Here is an 18,927-nt window from a genome sequence, read left to right as displayed (position 1 = left end):
AGAAAGCTAGAAAAATGGGGGGGGGGGGTAGGGGATCTTGTTTAAAGACACGTGGCCAGGTGGGACACCCAGAAATGCGTATTTGCTGGGTTTGTGATGGGCCCCAAGTATGAGGTGCCTTTCTGATATTCAGTTCTGGTTAAGCATCAGTAAATCAGATGCTCTCTTAACATTCCTTCTAGCTCAAATATTCCCCAATTTCATGACTACCAGCCCCGTAGTGAATGCATGGTTAGGAGTCTACGGGTCTGGCAGACACTGCTGGTTGTACCCCTCTTCCTTTAGGAACAAAACCCAAAGTTTTTGCTCCACACACGCCTCCCAGAATAACTATGACATTTCCCAGCTTTCCTTTCGGTATGTCCGTGGACTAAATTCTGGCCAAAGGGAAGTGGTGAGTGTAGGTTCTGGGAGCGCTCTTAAAAGACAGAGGTGTGCCCTCTTGCTTCTTCTTGCTGACAGGCATGCATAGATGATAGTGGAAGATGGGCCAGCTGGGTCAGTGCCGGACATGGGAGCTGCCATAGGAGATGGGAGGGAACCAAGACAGTGTGGCCTGGGTCCAGGATACCAGGGAGTCGTGTCAGCAGGGAACTTCTACCCCCAGGCTTCCTTTATGTGTGAGAGAAAGACATTATCATCTAGTTAAAGTAACTGCAATTTTGCTCTTACTCTTTCTTTCAGCCAAACCCATTTTAAACTAAAACAATATGGAGCATGGAAAAGACTTTACGGACTCCAGTTACGCTTCCCAATCTTCATGTCAGCAGAAATTAAATGTCTGTTTACTGTGGCTTCTTGTTTTCTACTTCTGTAAGTGTAGTATGTTTATAAGACAGAGAATACTATTGTCTTTTACAGAGAGCACTTCTTTCACAGCCAAAAATTCATGGAGAGGTATCACAATTTTAGGAAGCACAGTTTTCTTTTTATGATTTTATCTTATTCTCTACAAACATATATTATTTCCTTACCATATGCCATATATATATATATAAATATATATATATATATATATATATATATATATATATATATATATATATGTATATAATTTTTGCCCTCAAAAATGGTCAGTCACCATTAATTTTGTGTGAAATTTGGTAGGACCTGAACTACAGTGAAATACCAAGAACTGCCATTTAAATTACATATTATTGCTAATAATTGTTATGACTGGCAATAAGCAAACATGTGGTGTTGAGTTTTTTAAACGCTTCTACATTTTTTTTGAAAGTTTGGGCTTTGACAAGAGCTCATTAGGAAAAAACCTTTAATTCTTTTCCTTCTTATTTATAGTTGAACAAAAGCGCACACCTCCACACACCATATATGTATACGATAATGGAATTTGTTTCTTGTGAACTTGCATTTAGCCTGTGAAAATTACCTTTAATGACTTTGAAAGATATTGTGCTTTTTGCACATTTTAAGTTTCTGATGGGGGACAGGGATGAGGGGCAGTGATGGGAGGATGGTGAAAGAAAAATTATATATATACATATACATATATAGAGAGATATAGATATAGATATAGATATAGATATAAAATTCAGGGCATAAGACCTGCAAAATTCTGGGATTAAAAGTCATGTGAATAATCGTTTCCATTTCCAAACCTCTCTTAATAAATAATGGTAAAATGCCACAGTAGATATTTCAGGCCATTTAATAAAACTCTCTTTCTCTGTCTCTCTGTCTCCCTTCTCTCATACACACACACACACACAGCACACCCCAAAACAAACTCATTCTCACATACAGAATAGAAACTAAACCAAATCAAAGAAAGATGATTGGGTGGGGAAAGGAAATGGGGACTCTTATGAAGAGCTCTCTCTGTTTACCTTCATTCCTCTCATCCGGGTCAGTGTAGATGGAAGCCAGAGTAAAGAGGGAAAAGATAACAAAAGCCAATAAAATGAATGCCATTTCCAGGTTGGTAAATGGAAGCTCCATGAAAGACCACAAACTTCTTCGCCTGCAATAGAAAGCAGACACTGGCTTAGTATACCCTGGTCCAGAGAGAACTTGTTGAGTAATTATTTATTGTAGAATGAGATTTACTAAGACTTTTTAAGATACTTCTGTGCACCTGGAACAACACACCTGGCACTAGCAGAAATGGAGGGTGCTCTCGTTTTTTGAAATTTGGCATCAGTCTTGGTGTAATTGAACTTAGACTTTGCTGTGTAGACTGGAGGAGAACATGGGAGTCTGAAGGGCAGAGTCAATTTATGTTTTATGAGCTTTTTGGACAAAACCCTGGGAGTAAAGTTAGAGTATATTTCATATCATGAAGGAAAAAATAATGTTGGTTTCTATCTCACTGACCACACCCAGGTTCAGAGTAATGTTCTTGTGCCTGAAGTTATCCAGCGTTTGCCAACCAGGTGATAAATCTACAATGGAAGCAATTTTTAGTGAAGAAACCATAGTCTTCAGAGTAGCTGGATCAAACTCAACCCAAATAAAGATAAATGTGTTAACAATTCAACCATGAGAACTTCCAATCTCAGACTCGAAAAAGGAGAGCTCATGTGTCTAGAAAGGAAAGCATAGTTCCATTGGGGGGAAAGGATAACATCTAGCTGGAAATAACCTCTGTCTTTCTGTCTTTCAATGTTTACTACATAAATGGAAAATATTTAAAACACTGCAGACATATGTGGGAATGTGATAATTTTCAGAAGACCCAAAGAAAGAGATTTCACATCTTTCCACTGCAACGCATTCCAAAGTCTTTATTTACTGTCTATTTTAGGGAAATAACTTATTGGGGTCTTTCACCTAAGGGTTCAGTCTCCTTTAAATATATTTTTTAAATGACTTCATCATACCCTGTAGTTGAGAGACAAGATTTGAGGTGGGAGTTAGGCTTGCTCTCTTTCCTAGTTGCAGTCTTCCAGTGTTGCTATAGCAGAACAGAGGTGGGTGAGGGGATAATAAGTTCTTTAAAATCTGCTGGTTTTGAACAGATTTCTGATTCTTTTTTTTTCTTTTGGACATACTTCTTACAATTGACAATAGTTTGGGGGATATTGATCAGAAGTCTGTAGCTTTTCGTAGGTTTGTAGGACAGAAAATTAGACATGGAATTTATGTGTCATAGGTATGCACATGTTAAGATATGAAGAATACTACCGGGGCTTCCCTGGTGGCGCAGTGGTTGAGAATCCGCCTGCCAATGCAGGGGACACGGGTTCGAGCCCTGGTCTGGGAAGATCCCACATGCCGTGGAGCAACTAGGCCCGTGGGCCACAACTACTGAGCCTGCGCGTCTGGAGCTTGTGTTCCACAACAAGAGAGGCCGCGACAGTGAGAGGCCCGCGCACCGTGATGAAGAGAGGCCCCCGCTCGCCGCAACTAGAGGAAGCCACGCACAGAAACGAAGACCCAACACAGCCCAAAATAAATAAATTAAATTAAAAAAAAAATAAAAGAATACTACCAAGGGGTTAAGATGTATCTTGGAAATTTTTCACATCAGTGCACATTGGTCGAGCTTATTCTGGTTACTGGAAGCTGAGCATTCTAGAGTATGGCTCTACTGTCATTTAACCACTCATATTGATGGGAATTTGGGTTCCTTCTAATTTTTTGTCATTGCCAACAACGCAGCAGAAAATATTTTTTTGTAAATATAAATTTTCACACAGGTACACATATCTCTAGGAAAGATTTATAGAAGTAGAACTGCTGGATGTATAAACTTTTGAAATGTTCCTTCACAAATTTCCCTGAAATTTACAACCTTATCAGTACTATATGTAAAGAACTGGTTCCCAAATCCTTCCTCAACACTCCCTCTTTCGGTTTTCCCCCCCAATTTGAAGTTAAAAATACGATCTCATGTTTAAATTGGCTTTTCCCTGATTTCTAGTGAGGTTGAACATTTTTTATGTGTTGATTTATTATTTATACAGTTTGCTCTGTGAATAACTTGTCTTTATCTTTTGCCCAGTTTTAAACTGGGCATTTGTAATTTTCTCACTGATTTGTAGACACTCATTATAAACTTTGGATAAAAAATTCCTTTCAGGGCTTCCCTGGTGGCACAGTGGTTGAGAGTCTGCCTGCCGATGCAGGGGACGCGGGTTCGTCCCTAGGTGAAGTAGGTGAAGCTTCCTTGCCCAGTCAAGATTTCTGTTGGGCTACATGTTTTTCTACAGTGACTGATTTCTGTTCTTATTTGGACTCATATTTGCAAAGAAGCACTATATGTTATGTTTCAACTTTAAATTTTAAAATACATCATATGGTCCAGAACAAAAGCAATGTTCTTAAGTACCTCTGAATGTTCAAATGTAGATGATCTATGTAAATTCAGTTAGGGATCAAAATAGCCAGACTTCTTCCAGTGAATACTGAACTGACAGTCTTTGAAAATCTTTCTCTGGAGACTTCTTACAGTAACAGGGAAAAATGTGGGTTCTTGGTCAGTTTCTCAATAAATACAGTTTCCTGAAATATCTCAGGGCTTTGTCATACCTTATACCCTTTCAACAAAGAAAGTTGTCTTAACTATTCCCTTATAAAAAGGCATAGAGTAAGAGAATTGAGAATGTTAATTACAAATGAGATAGTAGATTTACAAACTATTAAGAGCTGCAGAACTCTTGCAATACTAAAATATTCTGAGTTTTTTTTTATTTTTTATTTTTTTGCGGTACGCGGGCCTCTCACTGCTGTGGCCTCTCCCGTTGTGGAGCATGGGCTCCGGACGCGTAGGCTCAGCAGCCATGGCTCACGGGCCCAGCCACTCCGCGGCATGTAGGATCTTCCCGGACCGGGGCACGAACCCGCGTCCCCTGCATCGGCAGGTGGACTCTCAAACACTGCGCCACCAGGGAAGCCCAATATTCTGATTTTCTATTAAATATTTTTTATTCAGTTTTAAGATCACAGTTAAAGTACTTTAGCATGTTATACACATGACTTACATGTGCAATTTTTAGAAATTAAATTAAGTATAAGATTTTGAGGAAAGAAATTATATAAACGTGTATATTGACTTTTACTACACAAACATCTAAGAAAGCAATAATTCTGTTGTACCATTAAGTGGAAATCATTTATTACATGGCACGTTTACACCAACTCTAAAGACAACCAAGCCAATTTCTGAAAGCAAGAAAAATGAGCAATTCGGTCATGCTGAAAACTGTCAACAGACTTAAGACCTGGTGGCCAAATGAAGCTGTGGTTAATTTATAATAGGTAAGTAAGCAATTCAAACCTATGGGAAAAGTTCATAATCTGGTAATGTGGACTCGCAGGTGGTTTTTATTCCTTTTCGACAGATTCCTGAGAGCAAGCCATGAATGCTAAGGAAATGAGAAACATGTTGCCGAGCATGTGCTGAGCTCCAGATCACAAACCTCCCCCACCCCAGTTCTGCCGCTACGAGCTGACGCACTAAAGGGAGGTGTCAGTGGACGTGAGCACTCCCCTGAGGCCGCCAGGGGATGTGATGGTTAGTCCACGAAACGCGTGCCTCTGTGATTTAGGTTAGAGCTTGTGAGGTAAGACGTGTGGTGCGGTGCAGTGGGAGGGTGTGGAGGCATGGAATTAGGTCCTTGCTCCTCGGTAACCAGTTCTGGCCCAAGTTATTAGAAAATCTCTGGAAAGAGTAGTAATGTTCACAGTAACTAATTCTGTGCATAAAGATCAACTTAAGGAATTGACAGACCATTAGCCAGACTCATCAAGAAAAAAAGGGAGAAGACTCAAATCAATAGAATTAGAAATGAAAAAGGAGAAGTAACAACTCACGCTGCAGAAATACAAAAGATCATGAGAGATTACTACAAGCAACTCTATGCCAATAAAATGGACAACCTGGAAGAAATGGACAAATTCTTAGAAATGCACAACCTGCCAAGACTGAATCAGGAAGAAATAGAAAATATGAATAGACCAATCACAAGCCCTGAAATTGAAACTGTGATTAAAAATCTTCCAACAAACAAAAGCCCAGGACCAGATGGCTTCACAGGCGAATTCGATCAAACATTTAGAGAAGAGCTAACACCCATCCTTCTCAAACTCTTCCAAACAATTTCAGAGGAAGGAACACTCCCAAACTCATTCTACGAGGTCACCATCACCTTGATACCAAAACCAGGCAAGGATGTCCCAAAGAAAGAAAACTACAGGCCTATATCACTGATGAACATAGATGCAAAAAGCCTCAACATAAGACTAGCTAACAGAATCCAACAGCACATTAAAAGGATCATACACCATGATCAAGTGGGGTTTATTCCAGGAATGCAAGGATTACTCAATATACGCAAATCAATCAATGTGATACACCATATTAACAAATTGAAGGAGAAAAACCATAGGATCCTCTCAATAGATGCAGAGAAAGCTTTTGACAAAATTCAACACCCATTTATGATAAAAACACTGCAGAAAGTAGGCATAGAGGGAACTTTCCTCAACCTAATCAAGGCCATATATGACAAACCCACAGCCAACATTGTCCTCAATGGTGGAAAACTGAAACCATTTCCACAAAGATCAAGAACAAGACAAGGTTGCCCACTCTCACCACTCTTATTCAACCTAGTTTTGGAAGTTTTAGCCACAGCAATCAGAGAAGAAAAGGAAATAAAAGGAATCCAAATCGGAAAAGAAGAAGTAAAGCTGTCACTGTTTGCAGATGACATGATACTATACATAGAGAATCCTAAAGATGCTACCAGAAAACTACTAGAGCTAATCAATGAATTTGGTAAAGTAGAAGGATACAAAATTAATGCACAGGAATCTCTGGCATTCCTGTACACTAATGATGAAACATCTGAAAAGGAAATCAAGAAAACACTCCCATTTACCATTGCAACAAAAAGAATAAAATATCTAGGAATAAACCTACCTAAGGAGACAAAAGACCTGTATGCAGAAAATTATAAGACACTGATGAAAGAGATTAAAGATGATACAAATAGATGGAGAGATATACCATGCTTCTGGATTGGAAGAATCAATATTGTGAAAATGACTCTACTACCCAAAGCAATCTACAGATTCAATGCAATCCCTATCAAACTACCAGTGGCATTTTTCACAGAACTAGAACAAAAAATTTCAAAATTTGTTTGGAAAAAAAAAAGACCCCGAATAGCCAAAGCAATCTTGAGAACGAAAAACGGAGCCGGAGGAATCAGGCTCCCTGACTTCAGACTATACTACAAAGCTACAGTAATCAAGACAGTGTGGTACTGGCACAGAAACAGAAAGATAGATCAATGGAATGGGATAGAAAGCCCAGAGATCAACCCATGCACATATGGTCAACTTATCTTTGATAAAGGAGGCAGGAATGTACAGTGGAGAAAGGACAGCCTCTTCAATAAGTGGTGCTGGGAAAACTGGACAGGGACATGTAAAAGTATGAGATTAGATCATTCCCTAACACCATACACAAAAATAAGCTCAAAATGGATTAAAGACCTCAATGTAAGGCCAGAAACTATCAAACTCTTAGAGGAAAACATAGGCAGAACACTCTATGACATAAATCACAGCAAGATCCTTTTGGACCCACCTCCTAGAGAAATGGAAATAAAAACAAAGATAAACAAATGGGACCTCATGAAACTTCAAAGCTTTTGCACAGCAAAGGAAACCATAAACAAGACCAAAACACAACCCTCAGCATGGGAGAAAATATTTGCAAATGAAGCAACTGACAAAGGATTAATCTCCAAAATTTATAAGCAGCTCATGCAGCTCAATAGCAAAAAAACAAACAACCCAATCCAAAAATGGGCAGAAGACTTAAATAGGCATTTCTCCAAAGAAGATATACAGACTGCCAACAAACACATGAAAGGATGCTCAACATCATTAATCATTAGAGAAATGCAAATCAAAACTACAATGAGATATCATCTCACACCAGTCAGAATCGCCATCATCAAGAAATCTAGAAACAATAAATGCTGGAGAGGGTGTGGAGAAAGGGAACCCTCTTGCACTGCTGGTGGGAATGTGAATTGGTACAGCCACTATGGAGAACAGTATGGAGGTTCCTTAAAAAACTAAAAATAGAACTACCATATGACCCAGCAATCCCACTACGAGGCATATACCCTGAGAAAACCATAATTCAAAAAGAGACCATGTACCAAAATGTTCATTGCAGCTCTATTCACAATAGCCCGGAGATAGAAACAACCTAAGTGTCCATCATCCGATGAATGGATAAAGAAGATGTGGCACATATATACAATGGAATATTACTCAGCCATAAAAAGAAACGAAACTGAGCTATTTGTAATGAGGTGGATAGACCTAGAGTCTGTCATACAGAGTGAAGTAAGTCAGAAAGAGACAGACAAATACCGTATGCTAACACATATATATGGAATTTTTTTTTAAAATGTCATGAAGAACCTAGGGGTAAAACGGGCATAAAGACACAGACCTAACTTGAGAATGGACTTGAGGATATGGGGAGGGGGAAGGGTAAGCTGTGACAAAGCGAAAGAGAGGCATGGACATATATACACTACCAAACGTAAGGTAGATAGATAGTGGGAAGCAGCCGCAGAGCACAGGGAGATCAGCTCGGTGCTTTGTGACCGCCTGGAGGGGTGGGATGGGGAGGGTGGGAGGGAGGGAGATGCATGAGGGAAGGGATGTGGGAACAGATGTATATGTATGACTGATTCACTTTGTTATTAAGCAGAAACTAATAAATAAATAAATAAATAAATAAATAAATAAATAAATAAAAAAGATCAACTTCAGGGCAGGATCAATTTTGACCACTGACTGCAACAAGGAAACAGTGGCCACCGAACTTCTAAGTACAAGGTTTCCTCTTTTCTGTTATTATTATAACTCATACCACCACAAATAAAATTTGGCCAGGAGAGGAAACTTTCTGTATGTGTGAAGAAAATGTATATTGATATTTTTAAGGAAAGCGTAGCACAAACAGATGGACGTGTATGAGGGGAATCAAATGTACTTGTCTTGTTGTTCACTCTTTTGCTGCTTCTGTTTCTAAAATGTAAGATAATGTCCCCAGTGAAAAGGACAAGGTCATTTAATATGGGGTATAATAAACTTCACTATCACTTCCAAACTATATAAAAGCAAAGCAGTCCATCAGACTCTGAATACATCACCAGACATATCTGGTAAGATGAACTGAACCACTGTTTCTTTTTTTATTGTAAGTATGAGGTTAGTCAATCTAAATAAGATAACTGTAAAATAAAAAATCCCCAAACTCAAAGAAACACAAAATCCAAATCTAATTCTTTGGGAATGCTTGTCTAAATAAAAGCAACCCCTAATTAACAATTAGTACACTCTTTATAAGGTGCAAAACAAGATCCTATGTGGGGAAAGCTAAATTTTAATTCCCACCTAACAGTCACTCTGAATACTTTATAGGTCAAATGTAATAAGAGCATTTGCTTCTACTGCCCATTTTCAGCAATACATTGTTCTCTCTGGAGAAGGTGGTTTGGGAAGTCAAAACACTGCAGTGGAAAACAGTGGCCCTGACGGTAGAAGCAAAAAAAGACAAACCTTTCAAACAGGACTTACTGGAATTAACCGTGAAAGCCGAGGTAGCCCATTAGGACTGGCCTTATCTGAGGGCTCTGTGAAGCAGTGCAATCAAAGGTGAACCTTCTCACAGCATCACGTACACCCCGACTTCCCCTTTACAAATGATGACTCCAGGCCTTGCACGACTTCCTTCCTTTTCCCCCAAGAAGCGGCGATGCTTCCCCTTTGCTGTATGGATGCTGGCCTCCAGCCTCCAGCTGCTGGTCTCCAGACCACTTAGGATTCATACAGTAGTTTAACAGGCAGCATGGTCCCACTGCTTCACATTAATGCCAAATGCCAAACTTGGAACAGAGCTACTTGATATTCCCCATCCCTCCCCCGGAACTGTATAAACAAAACATGTCATTCAGTTTTCAGCTTACTCCTAGTGCTGTATCGATTTATAATCTGCTTGAGATTTTACATAGGTGCAAACATTTCCAGAGGATGAGCCAAGGACTACAGAGTGCAAACAAAATTTTCTATGACTCAGGCAGAGTAGCATCTGACTTGATAAGAGAGTGACAGGGATTACACAAGTTGGATTCTAAATAACCAGACCCGTTCAGATGCTTCATTTTGTTCACAGTGTTCGATCACTTTTTTTCTCGGCAGCAGTTTGAATGGCAGGAACTATAATAACAGTGATAACGTGGGAATGAGTTGAGCATGGCTTTGAGGGGGCACTGGTAGAAAGCTCATCTGACGGAATTAAATAAATAAATTTTCGGGGGGGAAAAGACTGTCAGAATTACAATGGTATGATATATCCTTTTAAAAAAGAGGGCTTTAAAGAATTCACCATTTTCATCTAAAATCTGGGACCTAACCTAGTTTGGGGATAAGAACCTGTGTCTTCAAAGTGGCTGTGGGACCTTTTGCCTTTTCCTGGCCTCATTACAGTTATCCAAACAAATAAACACTTAAGAAGGGCGTCTTACAGTATTTTCTCTCTTTCACTCAGCTTCTTGGAGCTGCAGCTTCAGTAACTATAGTATACTCTACACACTTCAAAATTACATAGGAAAATACCCAGAATAACTAAATAAATAAAAGGCTAAAGAAAACTGGAACAGTACTGTGTCTCCATCTGAGACTAAATCATCCACTTCCAGCAACACAGAGAAGGGCTAGGACAATTTTGTTCCAAAGATTTATATACAGGTTTGAATCTAGAAATTAAGGTAAAAGCATAAATATTGAGAATTTCAACTAGATTCAGAATGGTTTCAGAAAGATATGATACAACAATTTAGAATAAAACAAAGGCAGAAGAGCATCATATTTTGGTTTGCTTGAAATATATATAAGGTGCAACAACTTTTTCTCTTGAGGATGCTTGTGGGACAAATGTTAGTGTAGATGGTGTTTGCTGGCAGATTAAGGTACACACCATAGCAATATGATTTTCTAAAATAAAAAAGAATGAGAGAAGTGAAATGAAAATGATAAATGGGGGAGGGTACTACATGTTGGTCTGCAATACTTGTGCTCACAAATGTTGTTACCTGAAAATACCAACACCCCTCTCCAGTGGATTCAGGGCATGAGAAAAGCACAATTTTTGAAATCAAGACATTACTCAGAGAAATGACAAGGTGAGTGTCTAAAAGACTATAGAACTTTGCAGGATTTCTGCTACTCTCAGTGCCTAACCGCTTAAAAATTAAGCATGTCTACAAAAAGGTGGGTTTTTTTTTTTTCTAAAGTACCTGAAAACAGTCGTATCCAGTAGGTCGCCCTCCACCCCGACCCCTGCCTAAGGGAAAAGCCACTGAGGTTTAGGAAAAGCAGATCAAGTAAGATATATTAATCACATAGAAAAAAGTCATCTTTTGTTTTGCTTCTTTTTAAGAAAGGTCCCATGAATATACAGCACTCTGTTAAGGAACTCTAGTGAAATGTAATCAGAGGACTGGAGGAGAGGGCACTGGCAAAAATAGACCTATTCTAACATGTTCTAGAGAATAACAAGTTAGTGCCATTGTCAAGGTGCATGTTCTGCACCAAACAACTTTTGTTGTTGATTTTATTTTTTATTTTTTTGGATTTTAGCTAATTATAATTTTTAAATCACTGCTAGCAAGTGGTCCAGAAACTCCAACAGCCACCAACACTGGGACCCAGCAATTTTCAAACATTCACTTTGTGTTTCGAAATTTAGAAAATATTAATACAACAGCATCGTAGTAAAAATATCATGCTAAAATCTGGGGTTGCTCACCTGATTTATTTCTGTGTGAATGGGGCTAAGCTTCTGCCTCTGATTAACCTTGCTTACTAATTCCTTCTTCCTCCATGCCCACAAGGAATATGCATTTTTGAGGACACCGTTCCAATGCCCTGATGCCCTCTTTACCTGCTTTGAAAAAAAAAAAAGCCCAAATCTCTCTGTTCTTTTTCAATTCTGTTAGTATGTTGTACATATTTTCCAGCACCGAAACTGAAGTAACATCCACAACCGTGAAAAGCTAAACCTAGTCAGTACTAATAGAGTCAGTTTTTGGTATGGCTATTAGGTCAAATTACGATGAGAAAAAAAATCATCATTACAATTCAGTCAAGTATAAATAAGATAGCTAGATAAAACCTTGTAAACTGTCACCATTTAGAGATCTAATTCAAAAGTTTCAAACTTGAACTAACACTATCAAAATTCCGCCAGTTTGAAAACCAGTAAAAATTATTGCTGGAATCCAATACTTAAAAGTTGGTAGTTTGTGCTGTGATGCAAGAGTGGGGAAATACTTTGTGCTATGGAACAAATACCCTGTAAAATCTGTAGCCGAAGACTAATTTTGATTTATCACTTTGCATCTGTTGCTAAGAAACAAGATACTGTGAACGTCAGGTGATGGAGTCAATATGTTGAATGTTCTAAGCCAGTTAATCCAGTTGCACTGGCATATGTATGGTTGGTTTTATGTTCAAAAGCAACAAAACATGAAAAGGAAACAGGAAACTTGCAGGTGGATCTATAACTGCGAGTCCCACTCTGGTCAGGCACACCTCCCTCATCAATACCTCCGTAACCACAAAAACTCAAAATGGCTCTAAAAACCTGCAGTGCCAATTAGGCTGTGCATAGCAATTGCTACCCGTCCAGTCTGTCTGGGATGGATGTAAAAGGGCTGTAGCTCAAAGACCACACAAAGTGAGTGTGTCTTCAATGTGTTCTGAATAGTGAAGTAATCCTAAGGTCACTTCTGAATACTATTTTTCTTTTTTTGTCTGTATGAACGATCCATTGGTCACTCAGACCCTTGTGTAAAAATAAAAGAATCCTCAAGGCATGAAAACATCAGTAATCTGTAATCTGCTGGACTCTTCCCCTGTCTGGGAAAATATTCGCCACAATTGGACCCAAGCAAATTCTTCTTGGTCACTCAAGGCTAAGAAAAAAATTCTGCTTGTAAGAACTGTAATTTTTCTTCTTCTCTCTCTTTCTCTTTGTGCCAGCAAACTACCACTCTGGTGGCAAATATAAAAGTGCAGAATATATGGACCACAAGGCCGAGCATACACCGCTAACAGCGGTACATCTGCCTGCCCGTGCTGTTTGGGAGTCTCTGGAAGAGGCTTTTTAATATTATTCTACAATGTAAATGTAGGTATAGCCTATTATATAAACCATCTTAGAACATAAACCTCCATGTACAAAAAAGACTAAGAATATCTAATAATAACTAGTGCAGTGTGTCAGTTTTTGTTTTTTTGCTTTTGGTTTTTGTTTTGAAAGAATAACTAGGTAATATATGAAACTAGTTTCACACTCTCTGGTTGGCAAAAGAGATGCTGGATGAGCTACAGTAAAGGCAGCCTTTTACCAAGTTACCACCTATTACCATCAAAAGCCTTCCATAGAAAGCAAAGCTCTAGGATCATCCCATTTCTGCTCATTATCAGACAGACAACATCACCCTCAAAGACTCTGGGTTCTGAAAGAACAAACTGGCCCAGGGTGCCAACTTCTGCTTCAAGTGAATCTGGGCCGTGTAGGGCAACAAGCACTTGTTTGCTGTCTCTATTTGCCACCACATGGACTCACTAGCATCTCTCAATAAAGACAAGGCTAGGGTAGTAGGTAAAGCACAATGTTTTACAATTAAAGGGCGCTTCACTGGTCAGCGCAAGAAATAAGTACAGGAGTCGGGGGCATTTCTTTTGGCTGTCCATCATGGGGGAGCGGAGTTGATCTCTGACTTCTATGCATGTTCCATGGCAGCCACTTCGGCCGGCACAGCGAGGCTGAAGAACGCAGACACGGTGGGCATCTCCGGGGTGCTGCTCCGCGTCTCCGTGGCCTCTCGGTTGTGTGAGCATGCGTCATTGCAGCCTGTCTCGGTCACCTTAACAAGACTCCTCTGCAGGTGTTCCTTTGGTTTGTCATCCAAAGTACCTCCTGCTGGTGATACCCGGCCATCTGCTGTCCTGACAAGGTGTGTGATCTTGGTTTTCCTTGCTTTTCTCTTTTGACTGCCCACCAAGGGTTCTTGCGCCCTTGTTGGCTCTGGAGTGTTGGGAATGGATGGGGCATTTGTAACCTTATAAGCAGGCTCTGTGGTGTTTCTGTCTTCTGAAAATATGGCTTCTGTAGGGTGAATGGCAGCCAAGAAGAGTTGCTTGTTTGACCATTTATTCCCACTTCCTTTTTCTGGAACATTAGGCTTCTCCTTTTTGTGGTTGTATTTGCTGACAATTTTGTGGAATAAGTTCTTTTTCTGAGACTGGAAAGGACCTTTGCTGGTTTTGGTCGGTTCTGAGGACATATGTCCGGTCTTCTTCTTTTTTCTTGGGACAGGTACACATTTCTGGTCAAATGTAACAGGACTATACTGAGGGAGGCTGTTGAATTTCTTTTCAAATTCTTCATCCAACTTTGCTGAGCCAAGGAGAGAGTCTTCCTTTGGCTTTGTCTTCTTGAACTTCTTGCTTCCACTGGTCCCACTCTGGTGAAATGTCCAGCTTTCTTCATGCCAACACTCTTCATGATCAGAGGACTTTCCTTTTCCTGACCTTCGTTTCCCTCTGCCAACATTAGCTCGCAGAGAGGTGAGCATACCCTCAGACACCAGGGTTTTATAAAGAGCACCTTTGCAAGACCTCTCAGATTTCCGGGAGCCACAAGTCTCTATTTTTCTGTGACACTCACTGTCCTCAGGCTTGGCCTGTCCCGATAGACTGGGTGGTAATGCATCCTCCGTAGGGGTCAAAGGTTCTGCTTTTATACCCTCTGGGACCTCACCAGAAATGTTCTTGCTGGCAGAAATACTGATAAAATCTTGAGGTCTTGACTCTTGGGTGGTGTCTGAGAATCTCTCCTTTGACATTTTCTTCTCTCTTGATTTCACTTTCTTCTTTGGTGGCTTGGCATCCAAAATGCTTCCCTTGCCACTCGAGGATGTATGCACCTGCTTGCGAGGGGTATCTCCAAGCTTCTCGATGCCCCAGTCTCCCTTTGCAACAGCTTCAATGGTGTACATGACACTCTCGATATCAGATTCCGAGGACTGCCTCTTTTTGCAAGTCTTCTTGGGTGTGGATTTATCATTTCCCTGTCGATCCATTTTGGTTTTCTTCTTTTCCTTTTTTAGCTTTTCTGGTTTGCTTAACGCTGTGGGAATCTCGATGATCCTAATGCCATGAGGATGGCACATGTGATCCTTCCTACTGGGAACATCGCTTATTATTATCTTGCTACTGCCAGAGTAAGAAAAATCAGGGAAGTGACTACATTTTTGATCTTCCTCTAATTCTTCCTTTTTAATTGCTTTAGGAGCTTCCATTTTTATACCCATTATATCATCCATTCGCAGCTCCTCAAAATTTCTTAATTCCTTAGAATCTCTTACATTTTCCTTAGCTGATTTTTCAAATTCTGCTTCTTTCTGGAACCTGGCTTCATCTATTTTCTCCATTTTCATTTCTCTTTCTTCCTTGCCCTTCTCCAGTTCTTGAATTCTTCCGCCATCTGATTCTTTGGCTTTTATTAGCTTTGATTCTTCCATTTTCACCCCCTCTGATGCCAGGCACATCTCTGCCAGTTGAAAGAGTGCAGACTCTCCACAGCGTTTTACAGGTTCAGCACCGCCCAACTGTGAAGTCTTCGAACAGATCTCTGCAAACTGAAACAAGGTTGATGCTTGACATTGTTTTGACGGAACATCAGGGTGGGAGGTACCTGAAGATATCTCGGCAAACTGAAATAATGGTGACTCCTGACGCAATTCAGAGGATTCTGAAACATCAGGCCTGCAAGTGCCAGAGGATATCTCTGGTGTACCAAGAACATGTTCTCCAGCTAAAAGCAGCATGCTCAGGCCTCCCATTTGAGTAGGATCAGCCATCCCAAAGTTAAGCTGAGGCATTTCTTCAGGCTTTGTTTTCTTGGGGCTTGGCAAGGCTCTTGAAGAGTCAGATGGGAAGGCCCATAGTTTCTCCCGTGGATTGACAGTGGATGTTGGGGATTTCACAGGCTTGTTTGTGGTAGCACACCATTTGTAGCCAGGATTTGCTTTCATAAATGCATGTTTATACTCCTTGGCCATGTCTGTGTATTTCTGCTTTTCCTTTGGATCGAGAACAGCCCACCAATCAGCTAGTATCTTGGTAGCACCTCGGTTATCAAGCCTGTTCCTGTGTTCCTGACGTACAAGAGAGCGATGACGTTTGCAAAATAAGAGAAATGCATTCATTGGTCTCCGGGCTCGCTGTTCTGGTGATTCATCATCTTCAGTTTCACCATCTTGCTCTAGACCAGCGGCCCCAACAAGTTGAACCTTATCAATATCCTCCTCTTCGTCTTCCTCTTCTTCCTCTTCTGAAAAGTCAAGAAGTTTCTTTGCTAGCAATGGATGCCACTGAAGGCACTTTCGTTTTGGTCGTTTTCCAGCTCCTTCTCCTTCTGCGGAATAATCTTTATTTCTATGACTGCCTTTCATTACTCTGACCGGTCAAGTCAAGACTTTCCATCGTGAGTTCAATGGAACATCGGAACTTCCAGCTTCTGTGATGCAGCAGAATTCCAGGAAGGCAAACGGAAAGTACACAGGGAGGAAGATGAACTGCGGCAAAGCCTGTGTCCTATGATACTGACCGCGCGGGTTCGCCGGGCGCGAGGGCGTGTGTGTGGCTCGCCCTCAGCGGCCAGTCAGGGCTTCTCTATGGGAAAGTGGAGAGAGAGGAGCTCGCGGAGCCACTCGGCCTCCCTTCACTGTACACTCCAAGATTCTGATGTTTAAAGAGTGACTCTCATAACCACTAAGGACCTACTCTATAGCACAGGGAACTATACTCAATATTTTGTAATAACCTATAATGGAAAAGAATCTGAAGAAGAATATATATATATGAATCACTGTGCTGTACACCTAAAACTAACACAACATTGTAAATCAACTATACTTCAACTTAAAATGATGAATTAATTAATCTAATTAAATACAATTTCTTCCCTAAAAAAATAAGAATGACTCTCAACTCTTCTAAACATATAAAATATTTTCTTAAACCTTAATCCACCCACTCCTGACACGTTAGGACCTGAGGCAAGACTGCGCTGTGCTGGAGGCTGAGGCCCTGCCCTCCAGCTCTGGGTCTGCCCCGTGTCCTGTAGGGCCTTGCTTACGGGACGGAACGTGGACGCCCAGCCACGTAGCCAAGCTCCCACCTCCCCTGCTGCACACAGATGAGCTTGGCCCCCTGGGGCCTGCAAGCGTCACATCTGTGGCTGGGCTCGTCTTCTAGACCATGGTCGTCACCTGGAAGCTTCTTAGAAATGCAGAATCTCAGGTCCCACCCAGACCTACTGAACAGTAGTCTACTTTTTCATAAAATCTCTACGTGACTTATGTGCAAGTTAGAGCTTGAGAGCCTTTGCTCTCACGTGGGAGGCTGAGGTCAGAGGCACCCATCTCTTAAGTTTAAGAGACTCCCTGTTAAAATGCTTTGTTCGTCTTCTGACCTCTGAAGGACTTGAGAAGATTCTGGCCAATGATCAGTTCTGTTCAATTCCTTGTTGGACTTAAGGTACATTCCAAACCATAGCTGATTTTTCCTCTTATACATTTCATTTTTTTCGGTCAGGTAATTTTCCTTAAGCTGTATTCTTAGTTAGAATGCACCCCACCCACCCTACTCTGTCAATATCACCTGCATCAGGGTGGCCACCTCTTCCGTGAAGCCCACCGCAATACCCCCAAGGAAGAGCTTCCGTTCTGACCCCATCCTCCTTAGTTGAAAACTCTGGTAGCCCATTCACTGGGTCTGCTCTGGTTATACAACTGAATCCTCCATGAGACAATCAGCTCCCTGACATAGGAGCTGAGTCCCATTCAGATTTAGATTCTCCATTGCCCATAGCTGAGTCTATCAGATTTTAAATACACATGTGAAATTAAATCTGCCTCTCTTAAGTTTATTTTTGTGGCTCCTGCAATTCTCTGCTTGTGCCAGAAAGGAGATGAAAATAGCCCTGCAATTTTAATGAAGGTGGGTTTTACTCCTGGGTCTTACCACATTTAGGAAAGTGTATACATTTTGTACTTTCATGCAAAATTGTGCTTGGCACCGACCTGGTGGTCACGAAGGGAAGCAAGGGTGTTCTTCGATGAGAATTCTTGGGCAGCTGGGTCTAGTTCTGTTAGTGAACAGTATTCAAATGGAGGAATTGCTTTAGCTTGGAAAGTAGACCTCAGATATAGGAGGAATAGAGCAGAAGAAAAAGGAACTTATGAAAAACGGAATACAGAAGTGTAAAGGAAAGGTCAATGTCTATGACTGGCCCAGTCTTCTGGCTGTCTGTGTCCATGGATCATAACTCAGGAGTCATGGGAGTGCAGAGAGGGGGCAGGAACCTGCAACGGGGAGTCTGTGCTCTAGTTTTGGCTCTTCTGCTAATTAACTGAGCCCCTGAGAAACTCACTAAACATTTGTGGGTCTCTGTTGTCACATCTGAAATATGAATAGTTGGTCAATGCTTCTTAACCAGAGAAGAAAGCTAGAAAAATGGGGGGGGGGGGGTAGGGGATCTTGTGCAAAGACACGTGGCCAGGTGGGACACCCAGAAATGCGTATTTGCTGGGTTTGTGATGGGCCCCAAGTATGAGGTGCCTTTCTGATATTCAGTTCTGGTTAAGCATCAGTAAATCAGATGCTCTCTTAACATTCCTTCTAGCTCAAATATTCCCCAATTTCATGACTACCAGCCCCATAGTGAATGCATGGTTAGGAGTCTACGGGTCTGGCAGACACTGCTGGTTGTACCCCTCTTCCTTTAGGAACAAAACCCAAAGTTTTTGCTCCACACACGCCTCCCAGAATTACTATGACATTTCCCAGCTTTCC

At 40.9% G+C, this 18,927-nt stretch overlaps 1 protein-coding gene across 1 annotated transcript; it reads right to left on the bottom strand.

Moving 5' to 3' along the window:
* Positions 1-13,787: 13,787 nt before the first annotated feature.
* On the bottom strand, positions 13,788-16,523 carry LOC132486673 (HMG box transcription factor BBX-like). Its single transcript, XM_060094223.1, has 2 exons — positions 14,321-16,523; positions 13,788-14,230 (listed from the first exon to the last, which is right to left on the bottom strand). The coding sequence occupies exons 1-2, from the start codon at positions 16,521-16,523 to the stop codon at positions 13,788-13,790; spliced, it is 2,646 nt and encodes an 881-aa protein (XP_059950206.1).
* Positions 16,524-18,927: the final 2,404 nt, after the last annotated feature.

This window comes from Mesoplodon densirostris, chromosome 1 (genome assembly GCF_025265405.1).
Source record: "Mesoplodon densirostris isolate mMesDen1 chromosome 1, mMesDen1 primary haplotype, whole genome shotgun sequence".
Lineage (NCBI taxonomy): Eukaryota > Metazoa > Chordata > Mammalia > Artiodactyla > Ziphiidae > Mesoplodon > Mesoplodon densirostris.
The sequence above is the reverse complement of the archived record's forward strand: the minus strand, read 5'-3'. Positions and strand labels throughout refer to the sequence as shown.

Bases quoted from the DNA above. Each gene is read 5' to 3' on its own strand.
- LOC132486673 (XM_060094223.1), bottom strand. From the start codon at position 16,523: ATGAAAGGCAGTCATAGAAATAAAGATTATTCCGCAGAAGGAGAAGGA. The intron at 14,231-14,320 runs GTCCTTTCCAGT...TTCCAGAAAAAG, and splicing joins ACCGACCAAAACCAGCAAAG to GAAGTGGGAATAAATGGTCA.